The sequence below is a fragment of the Euprymna scolopes genome, chromosome 45 (assembly GCF_053919585.1).
Source record: "Euprymna scolopes isolate OS-2025 chromosome 45, ASM5391958v1, whole genome shotgun sequence".
NCBI classification, from domain to species: Eukaryota; Metazoa; Mollusca; class Cephalopoda; order Sepiida; family Sepiolidae; genus Euprymna; species Euprymna scolopes.
Window position 1 is genome coordinate 20,924,183 of NC_136526.1, and position 22,881 is coordinate 20,947,063.

Here is a 22,881-nt window from a genome sequence, read left to right on the forward strand (position 1 = left end):
GAGAGATAAGTCATTTGAATCAAAGGACAAAAAAAGAAGCAAAAATTGCAAGTCTTCCCTCTCCTATTTGTCCTTAATTTTCATGTGAAATCAGTTGATGTGGTTGCCAAATTGTTTGAGAAGCTGGAGGTGAATGCTGGCGCACATACTTACCTAATTATTGACTGGCATAACCCCTAATAATAATGCAAAGGTGCATCCGTTTATGTGAAAACAAATCCGTTTTTTTTGTTTTTTTTCTCAAGCTTTGGTAGGGAAAGCCAAACAGTATGTCTCACCAGTCGCAGAGCAGAACAATGTAAGTTTCGCTTTTTTGTACTAATTCAACTGTGAAACTAAATAATATTGTAGCATGTATTTTATGTCATTTATGGTATATATCTCCTCTAGCTTGGTGCCTATGGTAAGAGATATTCTGATCATTTGGTGGTTACTCCTTGTGTTTAACCTGTTAATGGCCAAAACATCAGTCACAGTAAAATCTGGGCAGTGGCACAAAGGAAGATGGGGAGGATAATGTTGGGCATCATTCTATAAGATAGAAAGACAAACATATGGATCCTCCAACAAACAAGAATTATTGACATCAATACTGCCATGAAGACATCCAAACAGATGGGAAGGGCATGTAGTCAGACAACATGACATGGTTCATTAGGACAACAGAATGGACACTTGGTGAAAAGAGGCCAAAGGGAAGACCAAGAACGAGATGGACAGATGACCTGATACAACATATAGGTCCCACCTGGAAGCAGATAGCTTGGGACAGACATAGATGGCTAAAGTCTCTGGCCAGTTCTGTGTATTCTCATTCTCCTTGATTTTCACTCTGTGGTCTGCTGGAACATCAAAATCTACAATCTGGCAGGCCTTTTCCTTCTTGTTAACCATTATGACATCTGGTCTTCTTGCTTGAATGGGTTTATCCGTTTGTATATTCATGTCCTATAGGATCTTGTAACTTTTATTTTCCATAACTGCTGCCAGTTTGTGTTTGTACCATTTGTCTATGTGTTCAAAATTCATTTGTTTGCATGATTGCCAATGTACCACCGTCCCCACTTGATTGTGTCTATTTTTATATTCTTTTTGTGCTAGTTTGCTGCATTCACTTATCATGTGGTTTATTTGTCCGTAAAGTCTACATTTGCGGTTTTCGTGTGTCTTGTCGATCCTTGCTTTAATGTGTTTGGTTCTAATTGCATTATCTTGCGCAGCTGTTATTAGTGATTCAGTTTCCCTGTTAAGATTTCAATTTCATAGCCAATTCCAACTGTCTTTTCTTTTGTAATCCTTATGAATCGTTCATGTAGCTGTTTTTCTTCCCATTTTTCTTTCCTCGTCTTATTCCTCGTTTCTTTTTCTATCTTGTTTGTTTCTTCCGTGTCTCTTGCTGCAGTAATTATTCTTTCATTGTTCTGGATTATGTATTTTGCGAATTATTTTTTGTGTTATTTACACAGTCTACTATAGAGACCAGTCCTCTTCCTCCGTCTTTCCTTTTCACATATAGTCGGTCAGTATCATCCTTCGGGTCTAGTGCATTATCATTAGTTTTCTGGTCTTCTGATCAAGATTCCTTAGTTCTTCTTTGGTCTAGTTCATAAAATGTCCAGAGTATCTAATCAATAACACTGCCCACGTGTCCATTCCTTTAATTAAGTTTTGACTATTTAATTTGGTTTTGAGGAGTTTTCTTGTTCTTCTGAGGTATTCCTTTCCAATTTTCTCTTTCATTTTCATTGATTTGATGGCGTCTGCTTCCAGCACTCCCAGGTATTTGTAGCTATCTTGTTCACCCAGTGCTCTCATTTCTGTTTGATTGGGCAGTGCTATACCTTCTGTTGCTTCTAGTTTTCCCCTCCTCATCGTGAGCAGTGTTCACTTTTCCATGCCTAAGACCATATGAATATCTTGGCTGAAGATTCTGGTCGTGTTTATTAGTGTTTCTAGTTCTGTCTTTATTTTTGCAAACAGTTTTAGGTCATCCATGTACATTAGGTAGTTCATTCTTTCTACCGTGTTAGTGAACTTATATCTGGCTTGGCATTTTCTTAGGATGTTGTTCAGGGGTATCATGGCTATAATGAACTTGTGGCCTCCTTCAGAATCTTTTGGTCTATGTGTAATAGGTCGTATGGATTATTATTATTACTATTACTTTTATTATTATTATTATTATTATTATTATTATTATTATAACTCACAGGCCATCATCAAAGATTTTTCTTTGAGAACAACCTGTGGTGTTCCATGGAATCTGAGTGGCAATAAGCCTCCCCAAGGTTTTGAAGTCCTCTTCCCACTCATCCAGTGAAGGTCTGGTTAGTGCTTTCTCTCCTTGACCCTTCACAACTATTTGATGTAGTGTCAGTTGATGCCGACATTTTCTTGGGGGGGGGTAACTTACATTCCGTTTTTTTTGATTCCTCATGTGTTTCACTTCTGTGGCAGTTTCTATATGTCAGGCTAGTGCTTGTAGCTCATGTATATTGGTCTCCGCATTCAAGGGTTTTCCTTAAGATTGTAGCCGTTTTCATTATTGTTTTCTGTTATATCTTCTCTGTCGTTCTTGTGATTTCAATTTCTCCCATTCTTTTGTTTTTCAAAGTTTTTTGGGATTGTTCCTCATGCTCCTACAATACCGCACAATCACATTGACACACCAGTTCTCACCAGATCACTGAAGTTAAGCAATGTTGAGCCTGGCCAGTACCAGATGGGTGACCATTTGGGAAGGCAAGACGCTGTATGTACCGGGAGGTAAAATACCAGGTTGAGAAACTGGTGCGGTCTATCTTTCTCTTGAAAGTAGATGGGACTCTCTTAAGTAGTGGTAGGCACCCCATCTAGTGATGGCGTCACAATAAAAAATACCCTTGATAGCCCTGGCAAAGCATCAAGTATTCAGCTATGGATAAAATTTGAATTACACTACAAACTCGTGTAGTGAGTTCAATCTCGGCTATGGCCGCGCTGGATTGATGGGATGGCTCCAACTATTATTGGTGTTACCTTGATTTTCTTCATCTTCCATACCACCTTCAAGGCCCTGTCGGTGGGGCATTAGAATATGCCGACTGCCCCCCTACAGAGGGTAAAAGTCCCTCAATGGGAGTCGTGGATATGACCTTAAACTATATCCAGTGGTGAGGCCCTAGCTTGTGGGCTTTGGGGAGTGTGGAGCCACCCTTTAATTACCATTGCTCCCAGGTCCACTCTGACCCGGAGTGGTCGTACCTGTTAGGGTCCCAACTATGGGTTAAATAGAAACCGGCGTGAAAACAGCAAATATATTCTATTAAAAATTTGTCTTCAAAATCTTTGGATTCGGCATTAAATAACCTGAAAATGTTGTAAAACAAAAACAACCAACCAACCAACCACCTTCAATTCTTTGGCTATTTCCGTGTATTTGCTCTGCTTCTCAGTCTCCTTGATTTTCACCCCCCTGGAATGGCAAATCTACTATCCGACAGGACTTTTCCTTCATGTTAACTATTATAGCATATGATCTTCTTGCTTGGATGGGTTTATCTACTTGTATGTTCATGTTTCATAGGATTTTGTGACTTTTGTTTTCAAGTACTGCTACCTGTTTGTACGTTTACCATTTGTTTGAGTGTTCGAGATGCAGTTGTTTGCATAATTCCCAGTGTACTACCTTCCCCACTTGATCATGTCTATTTTTGAGCTAGTTTTCTGCATTTGCTTATTATGTGGTTTATTGTTTCTTTTTTTGTCCACAACAACTACTTATAATTTTGTCATCTATTTTACATATGTGTTTTTTTTTTGTGTGGTGTGTAGAGATTTATATGTAAATTAGATGACTTTGGTGACGGTTCCAAATGATCGAGAGATAAGTGACCATGACTAGCGTACACTCACTGCAAGAAAAGAGTGGATGCATGCAGAATCGAAGCTAGAACTGTTTGATTTCGAGGGGATTATACAATTGCATCTGAAAAAGCTGAATAAAAACATTTTTGTTTGGGGGGATGAATCTGTTTTTGGATACCACATATCTAACGGTGCTTTCGTGTGTTTAAACTGTCGTCAGCGACATTATTTCATTTTTGGCAGCTATCCAACTTGAGTGAGAGCTTACACAACATCTTAGTTGAATTGGGCTAATTACTGCTGCTGCTACTCAGAAAGAACATCTTATCTTTTGTTGGTGAAGAGAAAGAAAAAATAATCCAACACCATAAAAAATTAAATAAACTGTTCTGCGTGTTCTTTCAATGAAAGAAACATTAAGAAATATTATAGTGTTTAAATCAATATTGCATGAAAAGGAGGCAAGATAGCTTAGTGAGAGATAGGTAATGGTTAATTACAATTTACAGTTAATGAGAATACAGCAGAACACCGAGATACGGTATTAAAAATTAATAACAAAATACATTACAGTATATAATACACATGTATATAATCAAATAACATTATAAATAACAACGTAACTGTTAAGTGGGGAAAATAACGTAATTAGGGGCTGAAAAAATATTGTATTCCACATTGTAACCTGGAAAAAAACGTATCCTGGGGCCACCGTACCCCGCGGTACTACTATAATATAAAAATGTAATTTCTTTCAAATGTACGTCAATCTCAGTATGGCATGCATTTGCGTCATTAAAGTATGTATAGAAGAGGCCTTAAGGAAACAAACGTTGATTAACTCAGTTTTACTGCAATAGTAGATTAAAGAACATATATTTATTTTTTCAGTTATTAGGCTCAACACTCCAAATGGAAGAGGAAAATGATAGAAAGGCAAGTATTTTTAAATTTCAATCTTTTATTAAAACACTATTTAAGTTCATTGTGGCAGACTTTCCTGTGTATATACATATGTTATTATTCTAAAACTCTGAATTTGTCATCGTCTCATATTTTAACTTCAAACTTGTCAAACTTAACAACTAAGGCATGAATGCTATGTATTTTGGTTTCGATTCTAGCTGATGGCCCCCAAACCATATTTTTTAAACACTTTTGAAATGACTACTATATATTGGGTACAATATAATAATCAACCGAGAATTGGCTTAATAATAATACATACGAAATCTGCATACATTAAAACATCATGTTTAAACGAATCTTACGACTGGGCAACGCCAGGCAGCCTTGTAGTATATATAATTACAAAGATAAATATAAATATTATCTTAAAACTGGAATCTGTCAACTAACAATGGAAAGTATGAATCGAGTTACCTCCCTTTACATCCTACTCAATTTAGGACAATTAAAATCTAATTTCATATTGCTTCAATAAAAGATGTACAATGAGTAAATAAAATATTCTCTGCAATTTTCTTTTTATTTAGCCACACAGGTACCAAATTCAGGCGTCCATTCTTCGAGAGTCTTGGCCTTTGATTCTTGCTGACTGGCAGTTCGTCATGGCCCTCAGAGATAACCTGAAGAATGAACTCGAAGGTGATCTATTTCATATATTTATACTGTTGAGCATAATGATGATGATGATGCTTGATGAACAAATGTAATTAATAATTCAAAACTCCAAATATACTACTGCAAATATACTACGACAAATATGCTACTATCAATATACTACTCCAAATATACTACTCCAAATATACTACTACAAATATACTACTCCAAATACACTACTCCAAATATACTGCTACAAATACACTACTCCAAATATACTACTACAAATATACTACTCCAAATATACTACTCCAAATACACTACTCCAAATATACTACTACAAATATACTATTACAAATATAGTACTACAAATATACTATTACAAATATAGTACTCCAAATATGCTACTATCAATATACTACTCCAAATATGCTACTATCAATATACTACTCCAAATATACTACTCCAAATATACTACTCCAAATATACTACTCCAAATATACTACTTCAAATATACTACTACAAATGTACTACTACAAATATACTACTACAAATATACTACTACAAATATATTACTTCAGATATACTACTACAAATATACTACTGCAAATATACTACTCCAAATATATTACTTCAGATATACTACTCCAAATATACTACTGCAAATATACTACTACAAATATACTACTACAAATATACTATTCCAAATATACTACTACAAATATACTACCGCAAAAAAACAATATTCAATATCATAATTCAAACTGTATTCAAATATTGTACACTGATACATTTCCACAGTTAATCTCTGTCTCTACTATACTATTATATAAAAGGAACTGTGGGTGTGTGTGTGTGACAGAGACAGTTTCCTATGGACTCGAAAACGGCTCGATCGATTTTCATGAAATTTCATACAAATATACTTTTAGTATCCGGCAGTGTTCTTAGATAGGCTTTCTATCAGGATGTCTTTGATAAGTATCGATAATCGAAAAAGTCCAATTAAAGAAGGAACAGGCGATTTGGACCAAAGTTGACTCCTAACAACACTAAAGCATTTGAGAAGTTTCATTACCACACAAGCTGAAAGGCTCAGCATATAAAATCAATAGTAGGTTCTTTGATATGACAGGGGCGCATTCGCAATGAATGTTTCTGCTTAGAGCACAATTGGACTATGATACTTGGCTTTTTCATTTTAAACTTTAATTCAAGACATTATATATATAAAAAAAAAAAAGAATTTTATAAAATCAACAGTAGGTTCTCTATAGTACAATGTAAACTACAATGTTTTGTGAACTAAGTCACTGCGGGGAGATATGTGAAGCTTCCTCCCGGTGCACCGCGATGGATCCCCAACTAGGGCAATCAATCGATTTGATTGAAAAATGGGTGATTTCACCGATTTCGATGACAATAAAATTATGAGAGTGTGAAATATTCGTTGAACATCATTCAATCCCGGGCAACATTGGGTCTCCCCGCTAATAATAATTAAGCTAGATTCATTATTTACTAAAAAAAAAAAATTGAACCCAAAATCTTGTAGTAAAAAACAACTCGTCCATAACTTATAAAACATATGAATTTATATCAATGTTATTTAAAAGTTTAAATGCTCTTTGAAAGAATAAAACTCTCATAACATTCTAACGCTAATAGTTATATGAGTTTTACAACTGCTATCCTCATCGCGAATCTTGTAATCTCTAGTTCACTTTATCAGCATTCACAAAAACATAACTGCTTCACCTTTACCTTCTGATTTATGATCAATATTAGTTAGTAACATGAAAATGATACATTCTGAAACTAATTAAAAACGAACATGCATGGAAACGCTCAAGAATTGTATGCCAATATCTAAGTCAGGACTACCTATGGTGAAAATGAGTTCGTCCAAAGGCTATAAAAAAGCCAATTAGTCATTCTGCGAGTAACTCCCACCCAATGTTGCTCTGGTAACATGTCTCGTTGAGTCATTGCAGTCAGGATTGTGTCAAGGTATTCGGATTTGAATCAACAGAGTTGTTTGGGATCATGTCATGTCGAATCGTCGGTATTCGGATTCGAATCAACAGAGTTGTTCAGGATCGTGTTATGTCGAACCATCGAAGGTGTTCAGGTTTGGATCAATGGAGTTGTTAAAGAGCATCTCTCCTCTCTCTCTCTCTGGCTCTTTCATACTCTCTCTATTTTCTCTCTCTGTGTCTCTATTAGATAGTAGATCGAGAGAGAGAGGGAGAGGGTGGGAGGAGGCCAGAGAGATATTTTTGTAGTAAATCCACGTTGTAGGAAGTGACGTTTCATCTAACCGGATGTCATGTGATACTACGTGGCAAGGTTGGTGAAACGTTGAGTCTCTCAGAAAATGCCAAGCCGAGCAGAGGTCTAAAATGGTTCTCTCCTAAGTAAGGGGGGAGATGCGCGCCCCAGACGTGGGACGTGGTAGGTACCCACAGTGGAGACCATCGATGGCGACATCTGCAGATCATGCCTGGGAGAATAAAAGGTTGAAAACCCAACATCTGTCTTCATCTTGTGTATTCCGGCGAAAACAGCAAGAGAGCTCCACCCAGATGAAGACTCTCCCAGAGCAGCGGAACCAGGTATGAACTTCTATATATAAACACATACATCCACAACCAGTGTCCTAACCAGTAGACTAACGGTTTAAGAGATCTTGGGTCCCGTTCTCTCGTCTCTTAACACTTGTAATATCTCTCTCTCTCATCGTCGTAAACTTCTTCTCTTCATTAGTAAAATGGACACGTCATCACCAGGGTACCAGTATCCCTCAAGTAAAGTGTCCAAGTCCAAATCCGTTTCTTCTCCCTCCCTTATGTAACATATATGTTATTTGGTGCCGTTGACCTCCTTGCCCCCGCATGGGGCATATATCGAAACCTGGATTGCCACGGACATAGCGAGAAAAAGAAATAACGAGGAAAAATAAAGACAAGAAGAGAAATGTAGGAAAAAGGAGGGAGAAAAAAACGGAGAAGAGACAGTGGAATAAAAAAAGAAAGAATAGTGAAAATGAAGAGAAAAAGAGAATAAATGAAGAACAGTGAAAAACCGGTAGAGAGATAGAAAGATAGAGAGAGAGGAAGGAAGAAGAAGAAAAAATGATTCAGTTATGTGTTGAAAAAGATAGCAAAGGCATGAAGAATACCATACGCATTTAGAAGAAAATTAAACTCCAAAATTAAAAATACGCTGTAAGCTTTGAAAACGACTGAAAAACAAAAGAGAAAAGAAAATTAATTTACCATATTAAAAATAAAAATAAAATTGAAAAACACAGAGAAAGAATTTAAAACACGGAGAAAGAAAAAAAAAACGTATATATATATATATTTAAATAGACAAGACAACACAAACGAACATTTGTTTAAGCAAAATGACATCGAGCTTGTCCACAGTTTATAAACCTGTCAGTCATTTGACATTGTTGAATTTAGCAAAGCGTTACAAAAATAAGGGACAGTGAACTTTTAAATGCATTCGGAATAGCAAGATGTCATTTTAGATTTGAAAAAAAAAAAGAAGAAATTACACTATTGTCGAAAGTATTAGGTGAAATAAAAATCAGGTTGGTGATGTGGCATCCCTCCGGATTAATTTTAAGTAAATTATAATTATATGAATAGAATAGAAGCGGAACTTTTTAATTTAATTCTGTGGTTAATTGTAAAAGAATAATGATTTTTTTTTTTAGTTTCAGAAAACCCTTGAACTTTGCTTACGTGGACAATTTGATCTGTGATAATTTTGTTGAACTTTGCTGAAAGTTGTTAGTTATAAGTGAATTAATTAAGTATATATTAATTAAGTATTATTGAATATTGTTAAGTATTGTTGAGTTGCCATGTGTATTTTTCTGTATTTCTTTTTCTGTACTTTTGTTATCTTGTATTTGTATAGCAGATGGGGGCATCGATGGTCTTGCCACGTGGTGTCAATGTAATTTAATTTTTTAAAAATAAGATGATGACAGGATAGAGGTATATCAATTATCAATAATAATTTTTGAGATAACGGGATTATGCAAGGAAAACATAAATGAGAATTTTAAAATGGGATGATGTCGGAAGACAAAAGAATAAGGAATAAGGATTTTTTTTTTTAATCGAAATACAGTAGTTGGACAGGCAGACGGTTTGCTGGATTATGAGTAATGAGGTCAGGAAGTCAGTCGGTATTTATTCTTGTATACATATTTTTTTTGTTTGTTGTTTTGTTCTTGTAGTTTCGACAGATTTTTTTTTTTGTTCCGGATGCGTAATTCGGTGGAGGACGGTACAGAACGTCCTCGTAATAAATAAAATTTAAAAAAATCCATATTTTGGTAGGTGCTCAGGGAAGCACGAGATAGTTATAGAGAAATAGGCGATCTCTGTAACTAATATGGACAGTCGGAGGACATGTCCATTGTGTGTTGACCACACAAATGTAAATGGGGTAGAATAAATAAAGGTGTTGACCACACAAAGGTAAATGGGGTAGAATAAATAAAACCGACTTGATTACTCTTGGACCAATTAAGTATAGTCATAGAGGAGGTAAATTAATTAAGAACATTTGATGTGAAATGGTGAAGGTTTGGGATGGGATTTTTTTTTTGTTGTTTTTGTGCTACCTAGGAGTAAAGAAGATTGTCCGTAAATCCTGAGATGTAAGTAGGAGGCAGATGGACCTCGATTTTGTGTTTTATTGTTGTTCGGCTAGGAGCCGTGAAATTATCGACCACGAGTAGTGTCGACCGGGAGCAAAGGATGCTCTGGAAGTCCCGAGATGGGTACGAAGAAGCCATGGGGTCATAAAGGAGTTTGACCTTGAAGAGCGCAGGGTAGCGCTACATGGCAATTTTATTGTTGTATTTATTTAATTTTGAGTTTATCGATTTATCGTAGGACAGTCTTCTTGCCAGCGGGTAGCGTATGTATTCCCTCCTTAGTTTAGTTAGTTAGTTATTAAAAATGTATGGCTTTGCCATACATTTTGATAAAAAAGGGGTGGAGGAAGAATTTTAGAAGTAAAATGTTACCCTATTGTGAATTAAAGGTACCAAATTTAAAAAAAAAAAAACATGCTGGGTGAATTTAATTGGTATTATTAAATTAAATTATTTTGGAATAGATTTGGTTGGTTTAGTTATAATTTAGGGACGTTTAGCGCGAAGTTGCATTTTTTTCATGAGAATTACAAGGCGATTAGGCTGTAGAAAGCAGTTTTTTCTGTTGTTTTATTTTTTTTTATAAGCCATGGTATTGTCACAAATTAGAAAATTTGGCATGGGAAATACTATTTTAGAGTAATGAGTACCCTGTTAAAACAATACTAGTGGTTCCAGTGAGTTGGAAGATGCCACGTAGGCCCAAGCAACGGCAATAAGTCTTGTCCAACAAAAGTCTGGCGTGCGAGGTCGCGATAATTCCTCAGGGTACGGAGCGACTGGACAGTCGGTACCAAGCCTAATCACGGGGAGATAGAAGAAAGGGAAAGATGCAGATTACGTAAGGGACAAGATAGAGCCTTATTATTATTTTTATTTTTTTAGAGGAATGTGTGAGGGATATCTGGGTTGGAATCTTGGGACTTGCTGGGAATACGGAAAAATCACAAAGGGAAAGCTACTTAGTTAGAAATCGATGCGCAAGTAAGCTTTGGCGCATTAGTTAGAGAGTGATGATTCCGTATCTTGTCGGGTTCCAGGAACTCAAACAGGCTCCGAGTGAATCAGTGTGAAGGCGTATCTTGGCTTAGACCAACCAAGGGAGTTAGTAGAAGAGCTTTGTGAAATCCCGAAGTAGTAGATTGAATAGAACAAAGCTCCAGTAATAGGACCACTCAGAGAAAGACGTCAGGGCATTACAGTAAAAGAAAAAAAAAACTGGGACTTAGGCCTATGCTGAAAGTCGAGAACGCGAGTGGGATGGTTGGGTCGGTAGAGCATCAGACTTTTAATCTGAGGGTCTGGGGTTCGAGTCCCCATGCGATAAAGCTACCACCAACATGGAGCATCCGACGTTCTGGTCGTAATTGCGATATGCTGGCCCCATTTCGAAAAAGTGATCGAAAATGGAGTCTCCATTTGTTTGGCCAAGTGGTCCAAATAAAGAGCAGAGTCAGTGGAAAATATCCAACAATGCGACCGCCTAGACAAGATGTATATCTGCAAAGCTGTATCTTTGTCTAACTTGGAAGCAAGTTAATGTCGAGGAGGGACTTTCGAGAAGCAGCAGAAGGGTTGATAGTGTTGTAGAAGAGTACTGGTGCCTGATCTTTCTTGGAAAAGGGGTGAGTCCGGAAAGTGAAAGAATAAAGATGTACTTCGGACATAATTATTTTTTTTAGTTAGTTAGTTATTAAAAATGTATGGCTTGCCATACATTTTGATAAAAAAGGGGTGGAGGAATGTTAAAGAGCATCTCTCCTCTCTCTCTCTCTGGCTCTTTCATACTCTCTCTATTTTCTCTCTCTGTGTCTCTATTAGATAGTAGATCGAGAGAGAGAGGGAGAGGGTGGGAGGAGGTCAGAGAGATATTTTTGTAGTAAATCCACGTTGTAGGAAGTGACGTTTCATCTAACCGGATGTCATGTGATACTACGTGGCAAGGTTGGTGAAACGTTGAGTCTCTCAGAAAATGCCAAGCCGAGCAGAGGTCTAAAATGGTTCTCTCCTAAGTAAGGGGGGAGATGCGCGCCCCAGACGTGGGACGTGGTAGGTACCCACAGTGGAGACCATCGATGGCGACATCTGCAGATCATGCCTGGGAGAATAAAAGGTTGAAAACCCAACATCTGTCTTCATCTTGTGTATTCCGGCGAAAACAGCAAGAGAGCTCCACCCAGATGAAGACTCTCCCAGAGCAGCGGAACCAGGTATGAACTTCTATATATAAACACATACATCCACAACCAGTGTCCTAACCAGTAGACTAACGGTTTAAGAGATCTTGGGTCCCGTTCTCTCGTCTCTTAACACTTGTAATATCTCTCTCTCTCATCGTCGTAAACTTCTTCTCTTCATTAGTAAAATGGACACGTCATCACCAGGGTACCAGTATCCCTCAAGTAAAGTGTCCAAGTCCAAATCCGTTTCTTCTCCCTCCCTTATGTAACATTTGGGATCATGTCATGTCGAATTATCGGAGTTGTACGAGTTCATATTTACTGAACTGTTACAAAACAAAGACAAAACAATTTAACAATAATTATGCATGTATATATGTATATGAGTAACATCTGAATGTATATATACATAATCCAACACGCACATATGCTAATTCCTTTCCAGAGTAAGAAAGAACATAAAGTTCCTTCCCTCTTCATTCGCATGTGGTTTATAACATGTTTCCTTAGCATTTTTAAACTCAATTCTGATGATGTCCCCTGAAATAGGGTCGAAATATCGATAACCATTTATCTATTTTATATTTCCTTTTTCATTCTCATATATATATATATATATATATATATATATATATATATATATATATATATATGTATATGGTAATATATATATTAGTCGTAGAAATTTTCAGGTTAGTATCTGAAGGCGCTTTAATTCACTGGGAGTCATGCACCCTCAATCTTCATTAAGACATGCATCTAGAAGAATGCAACTCTGATGTGAAAACCTATGGTCTACTGTATACTCTGTTCTGTAGTAGTTATCTGCACTGACGGAGGTTAGTAGTAATACCTAAAAGTGCGGATGGTTCTACACATAACTTCCATCACTATAAACAAATCATTTGTGTGGATTTCCGAGCAACTTGGTTGTTGTGGCAGAACCTCATACATTGAAATCGACGGGGAGAGTCCCTTGATATATATATATATATATATATATATATATATACATATATATATATATATATATATATATATATATATATATATATATACTCAACCTCCATGTTCTTGAATAATCTTGGTCTTCCTCCATCAAACAAGAAAAAAGTCACAAAGAAAACACAAGACAATGCTCTATGTGCATCATTGTGGATATGGCATCCCACAGATTACCAACAATCCAACAAAGTCTGGTTGTATATTGAGATATTGCTGGCGTGCTCTGGGCTAATGGTAATGACGTTTCGGCCTTGAAACTCTAGAAGTATAAGCCATGTTCAGTTTTAAAACAGTTTCCGATGGTTCGTTGTTCTACACAAATCCTGAGAGGTGACTGGTTTGCAGTAGACAGTTCTCGAGTTGGAATCCACAGAGCAAAAGATTCTTCCCATGTTGCGACGGAGAAAACATATGCAAAATTGCTACAGAAAGGTTTAGTATTTATGGAGCAAAGAACGTGAATTAATTTGATTCGTCAGTTCCTAGCAGCATCGTTTATAAATAGAATCTCCCGATTGTGTGGGATCATACACCCATTATGGTTCAAAAATATTGTAACAGAAACCATACCTGAAGTCATCATCTGATAAAGGCTTTGTTGGAAGCAAAGCTGCTGTAGAAGCAACACTTATTGCATCAAATTTTTTTTATAAATACCCGTTTGCCCATTTCTGATTTGTTTTCTTCAATTTGTTTCAGTTGATTACAAAGAAACCTCAGCTTCTCCAAACCAGCGTCCAGAAAAATCAGCCACTCACCTGAGCAAATTAAAAGTGGGCAAGGGTAAGCTTGCCAAGGATGCTAAAGATGGCAAAGAAGGACGTCCTGCTTCACAGCAATTTGAAAGCAACCGACCACATTGGATCTTACAGTTGGTCAGTGATAGCCAAAGTCAGGTATGCAATCTGCATGATAAGAGTACAAGGGTTAAATAGTAATGGGTACGTTGCTAGTATGCATTTGATGATTTGGGTTCGCAGGATTGCATTCACATGTACACAGCATATTGAGGTCATGTGGTCATGTACTCGAATATCACCACAACCTGGTAACCAGAAACGGATATAATGTCACATGGATCAAAGAGGGAGAGATGAAAGATGTAGTGGTCAGATGGGGAAGTCTTAAAACGAACTGAACGAGTAGAGATTATTTAAGACTGACATTAAACTGAGGGGCCAAGGAACCAAGTATTCACATTTCGGGATGCCCCCTCCACTACTGGCAAAAAAGAAGAAAACGTCAACATTTCAATGAAAGTGTCCTTTCTTCATTCCTGTCATAGATTTCAAACTAAGCAACTATGAAAATGACATCGGTTGCTTTCACTTTTGATTAATCATCATCATCATCATCATCATCATCATCATCAGGACGGGCTCCTTGCCTGAACCAATGTGACTCTTCCTCTCCAGAGTTTCCTGTCTTCCATCAGCTGCCTCAGATCTTCGTTCACAGTTGGCATCGTGTGCTATTTTCTGGATGTACGTAGTCTAGATCGTCCTTTGCTTGTGCGTCTGTGTCATGGAGTCCATAGCAGTAAATCACTCACTAATTCATGCTTGCCCCTCAGACAGCGACCTGCAAATCGTAGGCGTCTTTCCCTGATGGTATTAGATATGGCAGGTAGATTGCCATAAAGTTGCTGCTTCGTGGGATGATTTTGCCAAGATGTTTGTAGCATACAGGTGTATGTGCTGTCTAATTTTCTTTCCATCCTTTTGGTGAGTGTTTTTTTTTTTTTTTTTTTTTTTTTTTACAAAGGCATCACCACATTATCAAGGCCCAGAGGCCACTCAAGGATAAGGGTTAAAGAGTGTACAGTAGAAGTTGGTCAATATAGTAATCATTAGTAATGAAAATTTGGTAAATTTAATAACTTATATGGAACGGCTCATCAATAACTTATTTACCTTAGACTTGAACACAACCATATTGTAGTCAGCCGGAAAGCAGGAAAACGGAAGACAATTCCACAGGCGTGCAGTTCTAAGAAAGAAGCTTTGTTCATGGAATCTATGTTTAGGTTTAGGCACAGATAAAGAGTGGGGGAAATTATTGATAGTGTTTACAGCTAGACGAGTGTTTCTTGTGAAAGTTTGGCGAGGGGGGACCATAGATTGAAGCTCAGTTGAACACTTTCCATGAAAATAACGATACATCAGAGACAAACTCGCAACATCTCTTCTGTGAGATAGAGGTTGTAAGGAGGAGAAAAGGACATCTCCTACGAGGCTACGAAGTCTATTTTGAACTCTATCAAGGCAGGACAAGTCCTTTCTAGCAGCTCCTGCCCAGATGTGGCAACAGTATTCCATCCTTGGACGTACCTGGCTCTTATATAGATAGAGAATAGCATCAGCAGTGAGATATCTACTGGATCGATAGAAAGATCCCACCATTTTTCCAGCGGCCTTGGCAACAGATTTGATATACGTGTTCCATTTAAGATCAGGAGTAATGGTCAAGCCCAGAAGCTTGTCAAAACTTGAGGCCTCCTGAAGACGAGAGCCATTCATTTCAATTGATGACAAATGTGGATTAAAATGTTGATGATGTAAAGAGAGAAGCTTGGTTTTAGATGCATTAAAAGTAACCAGCCACTCCTTTCCCCATTGTACTACATGCTCAAGATCAGAGGAGAGAGAATTGGAGAGTACTTGCTCGTTTACTGTCTTAGATGTGCTACCATAAATGGTAGTGTCGTCAGCATAAATGTCTACAAATGATGTAAGGATATGATTTGGAAGATCATTAATGTAGATCAGGAAAAGAGTTGGGCCCAGGATGGATCCCTGAGGGACACCGGCATTAATACTGTGAGCTTCTGATTTTTGCCCCTCAACTACTACTCTTATGAACCTATCAGAAAGAAATGATTTAATAATTGAGAAGACTTTTCCAGCTATACCATAGCTAGCGATCTTATGAAGTAAACCTTTATGCCATACCCTATCAAAGGCTTTAGATATGTCAAGAGCAATTGCCCTAGAAAGATTGCCACCGTCGAGAGATTTGCTAATCCTATGCGATATAACTGTAAGGACATCTGCTGTAGATCTAGCAGAACGGAAACCATATTGAGTGTCACTAAGAAGGTTATTTTTGTTGAGATGTTTGATTACTTCTGTATTTAACACAGATTCTAGCAACTTACTCATGACGCACAGGAGACTTATTGGCCTGTACTGAGAGGGGGATGAGCGATCACCTGAATTCTTAAATACAGGGCATACTGATGAGATTTTCCAGGGAGATGGGAAACTATTCTCCTTAAGACAACGTTTAAACAGTTTTGTAAGTATGGGCGCTAGTTCAGGTTGAAGTTTTTTGAGTACTATAATTGGAATACCATCAGGGCCAGTTGCTTTACTGGAATCAAGGTTTTTGATTAGCTTGGCAACATCGCGTACAGATATACGTATATCACATAGCGTGTTTTCTGATACAGGAGGAAATATTGGGGGTTGGCGGTCTTGGTCGCAAAGGGTAGAATTAGCTGCAAAGTTCTTGACAAAGAGTTTGGCTTTGTCTGATGCTGACGAGATTACCTCAGGTCCATTGATAATAGTTGGGATGGAGCACACGCTTCTGTTCAGGATTCTGTTTGCTATTTGCCAAAACTGGTGGGAACCAAGCCGCTGCTCGTGTCCAGGCTGTAGCACCCTAAGCAATGATAGACTCTACCACTGCCCTGAAGAACTGCCTTTTCAGTATGTCAGTTAGCCTTGAAATCCATACTGAACACTGCCCATTCAATGCAGCCCATGCTTTTGAGATGCGAATTTCGATATCTCTCTCTGTGGAAACTAATGTTGCTGCCCAGATACATAAACTCAGCAACTTCTTTTAGTGTTGTTCCAACCAGAGCCCTGATCTCTTCTTTCACATTGAAAGTCATAAACTTTGTCTTATCCGCATTAATGTGGAGACCAATGTCATTTGCAGACTTTTCTAGCGTGCATGACAGTGTTTGCACATCAGAAGTGTTATTTGCAAACAAAGCAATATTGTCTGCGTAATCTGCATCAGTTATGTGTGCTGATTGATGACGTCTGTTTCTGGATTCATTTAGGGTGAAGCTTAGTGTGTTGTGTATATCAACAGAGGTGTGAAGTACAAGGTCAAGACAGACAATGGAAAAAAACGGGGCAAGAGTATCTCCTTGTAGAATCCTGGTGTGGATGTCGAAAAATTCAGTATCCCCATCTGGCAACCTGACCAATGCTTGAGTGTGCTCATATTTTTTTTTTTACACAGTGGTCACCACTTATCAAGGCCCGGAAGCCACTCAGGGATAAGAGTTATTGCAAGTACATTACGTTAGTGTGGAGATTTGATGAAGTGCTTACTTAAGGGGGCGGTTCATTAGGAATTTGTTTACGTTGAACTTGAACACATCCAAGTTGTAGTCTGGTGGGAAGCAGGCAGACGGAACAGAGTTCCACAGGCGTGCAGTTCTAAGAAAGAAGCTTTGTTCATGTAATCCACATTTTGATTTAGGCACAGATAAATAGTGGGGGAAATTTTTCACAGTGGATTCAGCTAGACGGGTGTTTTTCGTGAAAGATTGACAAGGGGGGACCAGAGATTGGAGTTCAGACGAGCACCTGCCATGGAAATAACGATAAAACAAGGATAGGCTCGCAACGTCTCTTCTGTGGGAGAGAGAAGGGCATCCCCCACTAAGCCACGAAGTCTATTTTGTACTCTGTCAAGGTAAGATAGGCTGTTTTTAGCAGCTCCTGCACAGATATGGCAGCAGTATTCCATCCTTGGACGTACTTGGCTATTATATAGATAGAGAATTGCATCAGTAGTGAGATATCTTCTGGAGCAGTAGAAGGATCCCACCATCTTTCCAGCGACCTTGTTCCATTTAGCATCATGGTAGCATTAATGACTTCGTTTGGAATGCTAATTGGAATGTATGCTCATGAAACTTGTGAACTGACGGATAATATTTAATTTTTTTTTTTTAATTAAAATTATTCTCATTGTTTTATTTTTTTGTATTTATTTTAAAAAAAAAAAACATTACAGAAATCATTTACTTGTCTCCCCATGAAGTCAGAGTTCTGTATTGTTTTGCCAATATCTTTCCTGTCCCCAACCAGTGAATAAGAAGTCCTTCTAAGCAGAGGCACTTTTTATTATTGTTTTAGTCCAGAATGCCGTTTTTAGGGCAGCTACATTAACAATTGGATTTTTGTCTAAATCTACTCTCATGAGAAATTTTATAAGAAAACATTTTTAGATAAGAATATAAAAGTTAATTTCAATCAAATGGGCAAACACGCGGTTTGTAAAGGAAACAGAGTAAATAGTCACAAATCAAAACGTTCATAGTGTGGCATTGTGTATGTGTGTTGGTTTACCTTGCTCTTGTTAGTGTATGTATAGCTGTGAGTAGCAATTTGTTTCTGTTCACCGGATTTCTTTAGTGTGTAAGAATGTGGGAGTGTGTGCTGAAGGAGGTTGGTATGCGAGTCATTGAGTCCACCTGTTTTGGCCAAAGGCATGGAAAGGGAGGGTTGAGAATACGTTGTTGGAGTCCTGTTTAATACAGTGGAACAATAAAATTGTCAATCTAGAAAAGACGACATGATTCCTTAACCGTTTGATGAAAACCAGTTTTCTTTTTTTGTTCGGGGGGGGGGGGTACAAACCATCTACTAGTTGGTCAGTTGTGTACAAATCTCAAGAGCGATAGCAGCCTTCTATCATGTCTTCAAGTGACACAATGTTCAATGGGCGAGATTGGAGATGTGCCGCTGTACAACTCATGCTCTCTACTGATCCAATTTATGACAACAGCATCATTGCCAGCATCCTCAAAATGCAAGTCTAGATGGTTTAACGCTTGAGGGTACAGCTCAACAAAATTTCTAGCCACAGTTATGGTCTTTGGTGTGGTTTCAAGTGAAGGCCACATCATGCCACCTCACATCTTCGAAGCTGGCTTGAAAGTCAACACCAAAGTCTACCTGGATGTACTGAAGATGGTCGCTGCCAGACTCTGGGTGTGACAGCAGGACTCAGCACTGGCCCACAAGTCTAAATAGACCCAAGCTTGGCTTCAGAAGGAGTGCTACGACTTTGTACCCTTCTCTCGCATCCCCCCTCCTTTCCCCCCTGACCTGAACATGCTGGACTACTTTGTTTCCTCATATGTCAAGAACATTACTAACATGACCTCCTGCGACACACCAAAGCCAGGATAATCGCCACCATCTGCCAAGTATTCACTGAGCTCCCGCTGGCATGCACTTCCGGACCCATATCAAGGCGGTGATTGAGGCTGAAGGCGACTACATTGATTAGATGTTAGCTCTACTACATAATCAAATTACCTGAATTGATTTTTTTTCAATAAAAGTTTTCAAATAAAACTGTAGTGTTATTTTCTTTAGGGCAACAAATTTATCGTTTCACCACGTAATTTCTTCACTTCTGATTTCTCATCCATTGTTTTAGACTTCTTACACACAAACTGGTTATCATCTCTTAACTTACCTGCAATTCCATTACACTTCATGTGTATCCAATGCTAATAAGTCCGACAAAAAATTTGAGCTGTCTGATTCTTCACAAACATTAATTCCACAAGACTGACAAAACTGCTGTTACAAACTTAACTATGACAGAACCACTTAAAGAGATACTTGGCTTCATCTAAAATAAGATAATATTTCATTGCAGGATGTGATAGAAATACGCCGCGATACGTCAAGAGCTGAAGAAATACGCCAGATGAAGAAGGCCTGGGAAGAAGCTGAACCTGGACGAGCAGCAAAGGTATGATTACAACTTGTTTTTTTAGTAATGCGTTATCACTTATCAAGACTAAAAGCTTCTCAAGCATAAGGCTTAATTTGATGGATATATTGTCATAATGACAGTTGAACACATCAAAGATCTACTATATTATAAAGATCCAATGGTAACACGGTGTTGCATTAAATACACCGGAGAAAAGTATATCAATAAGGGGTTTAGTTCAAAATTCCATATAGATTCCTGAATTCTACACCTGAAGAAGGTTGGGAGTTACATCGGTCGAAACATTGTGAGAATAAAATCCAAGATGAGAATAGTATGTTTCTGAATTTTTGAGATGAGGATGAATTATTTGGATTATTTGAATTCTTCAAACTACTGTTCTCATCTTTAGTTTTATTTTCACACTGTTTCGATTGATATACCGTCTGACCTTCTTTAATCTTATCAAACTTGAAAATCTTTCTCAGGAATCTTTCTGACGAACTCAGGAATCTGCAATTTCGAACAGAACCGTTTATTAGGATCGCATGTCCTTAGAAGATCTGATGTAACGAGAGCATGGTATCATTGTCGATTAAATTAAGGGTTCGATTTGAAATTCTAAATTGAGATTACATCGATCAAAACAGTAGTTGTAAACCCCACAACTACTTGTTTTCAAATATTACTCGTTGTCCTTAACTTAACTTGTATGCTATTTCAGGGTTAGGAAAAACTAGTTGGGGTGGGAAATTCGCACAACTATTAGTGAACATGGCTATTGCACCTAAATGTTTGTTATTTCGTTTATTTCTTCGGTACTCGTCATTTGTGTCATTCTAACTAATTCTGTCTCTGTATGAATTTTTTCTTCTGCAGCCAGTACTAATTCTAACACAGAAACAGTTTTTTTTTATATTATTTAATTGGAATTCATTATTGCGATGAGTATTATTTATTAATTTTTATTTTATTGCGGACTATTATCCTCATCTTTTCTTAGTTGTTTCACGACGTTTCGGCCAACTATTTCTCTGGCCTTCGTCAAGTGGTAACCGCGACGGGATACGTGGTGAGATGACAACAACTACGGAAGCCAGTAATGGATGCAGTTAGGAGATTCGGAGTTCCTATCCCGTCGCGGTTACCACCTGACGAAGGCCAGAGGAATAGTTGGTCGAAACGTCATGAAACAACTAAGAAAAGATGAGGATAATAGTCCGCAATAAATACAATCATTTTTTTTTATCTTATGTTCTTTCAAACAAGACATAAAAGATCCAAAGAAGCAAAATATTTTTTTCTGGAGTATTTTTTGTTTGTTTTATCCAAATTTTTTTGCAAAGAAAATTTCAAGAAACAGTTTTAAATAGGTTCAATTATTAGAACTTTTTCTTTTATTTTCCACTAAATGTATTGTTACTATCCGTTCTAACTGCGTCTTCCGCATATCCGGTGCAACATCTAATCCATGACGTTTCCCTACTACTAAAATGTCATCTTTTTCCAAACTATGCAATCCTTCGAATGTGAGAGATTCTATAAAACTATCTATCCCTGTCATAACGTTCTTATTTTGACTTTTAAGGTACTCGTCTACTATAGGAATTAACTGTGCCCTACAAAGAGCGGGTCTGACATCTAGTCTATAATGCCTTTCTATTGCTATAATGTCATTCTTAGGTAATTTTTGAAGGCCTTCGTACATGGGCAGCTTTAGAAACTCTCCTACTTTAGACATCTTTGTATCCCTAACCCTACTTGTTTGTTTTCATCAAAATGAAATATATGTTTCAATAATAATCATATTTGCTGTACTTACTGAGGATTGTTATCACAAGTCACACCAAATATCTGTTAAGTATTTACTGAATCATTTTTATTCTTATTATTGCAGGCTGCTCAATCACAACTAAAATATCTCAACGCTCATTTAATTAACGTTGAGAAAGCAGAGATCGAAGACAGCCTGGCCGACCAAACTCCCTTGAAGACTCCACCGTCAGTGTTAATGAAACAAAAAGTACCTTTGCTGGACATCACACCATTTTTGAAGTAATAATATATTTTTCTCTCCTATCAGTATATCTAAAAGATCTCAGGCAATAATGTAATTATGTATTCTATGATATAGATTTTATTATTTTGTTCTAGCTGGGGATGGGACATCCTACTGGATGCCAGACATTCACCCACTATCTCATACATTCCAACCAAAAGATCTTTTTAAGATTCTAGTTGTCCCTTTAAGTGCAATCGTTTGTACCTTGTAGCAGTCGCTACAAACAGGCAGAGACTACTTCCCACAACTTTGAGATTTGAAATCCGTTTTCTCTCTGGCTTGTCCAATCACAAGCCAGCTTTTAATCATGTGACTGAGTATATAAAAGGCGAAATCATGAACCTTTAACCCTCTTTGATCTTGACCCTGCCTGGGGCTGAACGTGAGTACAACGAGCTAGCTATGGCTCTCTTCAAACTACCATTTATTTCCACGTGCGCTACCCACACGAACTTTATTTATAATTCTATAAGACTACTCTTGTCGATACAACTCATACTCACGAAAATAAATCGAAATCACTCTTGTTCTTAAATCGATAATATAGAGTTTATCATTTTCTTCTATCTGGGGATGGAATATCTTACTGGATGCCAGGATATGGGCATCACCACTTATCAAGGCACAGAGGCCACTCGAGGATAAGGGTTAAAAAGTGTACAGTAGACAATTGGACAATAAAGTAATCGTTAGTAATGGAAATTCGGTAAATTTGTTAACTTATATGGAACGGCTCATCAAGAACTTGTTTACAACCATATTGTAGTCAGCTGGAAAGC

The 22,881-nt window shown here is 37.6% G+C and overlaps 1 protein-coding gene across 1 annotated transcript in view; it reads left to right on the forward strand.

The window, feature by feature from the left end:
• The window catches only part of LOC145269057 (androglobin-like), a 245,402-nt gene that overhangs the window by 215,972 nt on the left and 6,549 nt on the right, over window positions 1-22,881 (forward strand). The window contains exons 33-38 of the mRNA XM_080124658.1: window positions 246-298; window positions 4,738-4,782; window positions 5,343-5,454; window positions 13,978-14,174; window positions 19,981-20,076; window positions 21,938-22,095. Of these exons, the coding sequence (XP_079980784.1) occupies window positions 246-298; window positions 4,738-4,782; window positions 5,343-5,454; window positions 13,978-14,174; window positions 19,981-20,076; window positions 21,938-22,095 (661 nt within the window). The remainder of the gene's footprint in view (window positions 1-245; window positions 299-4,737; window positions 4,783-5,342; window positions 5,455-13,977; window positions 14,175-19,980; window positions 20,077-21,937; window positions 22,096-22,881) is intronic.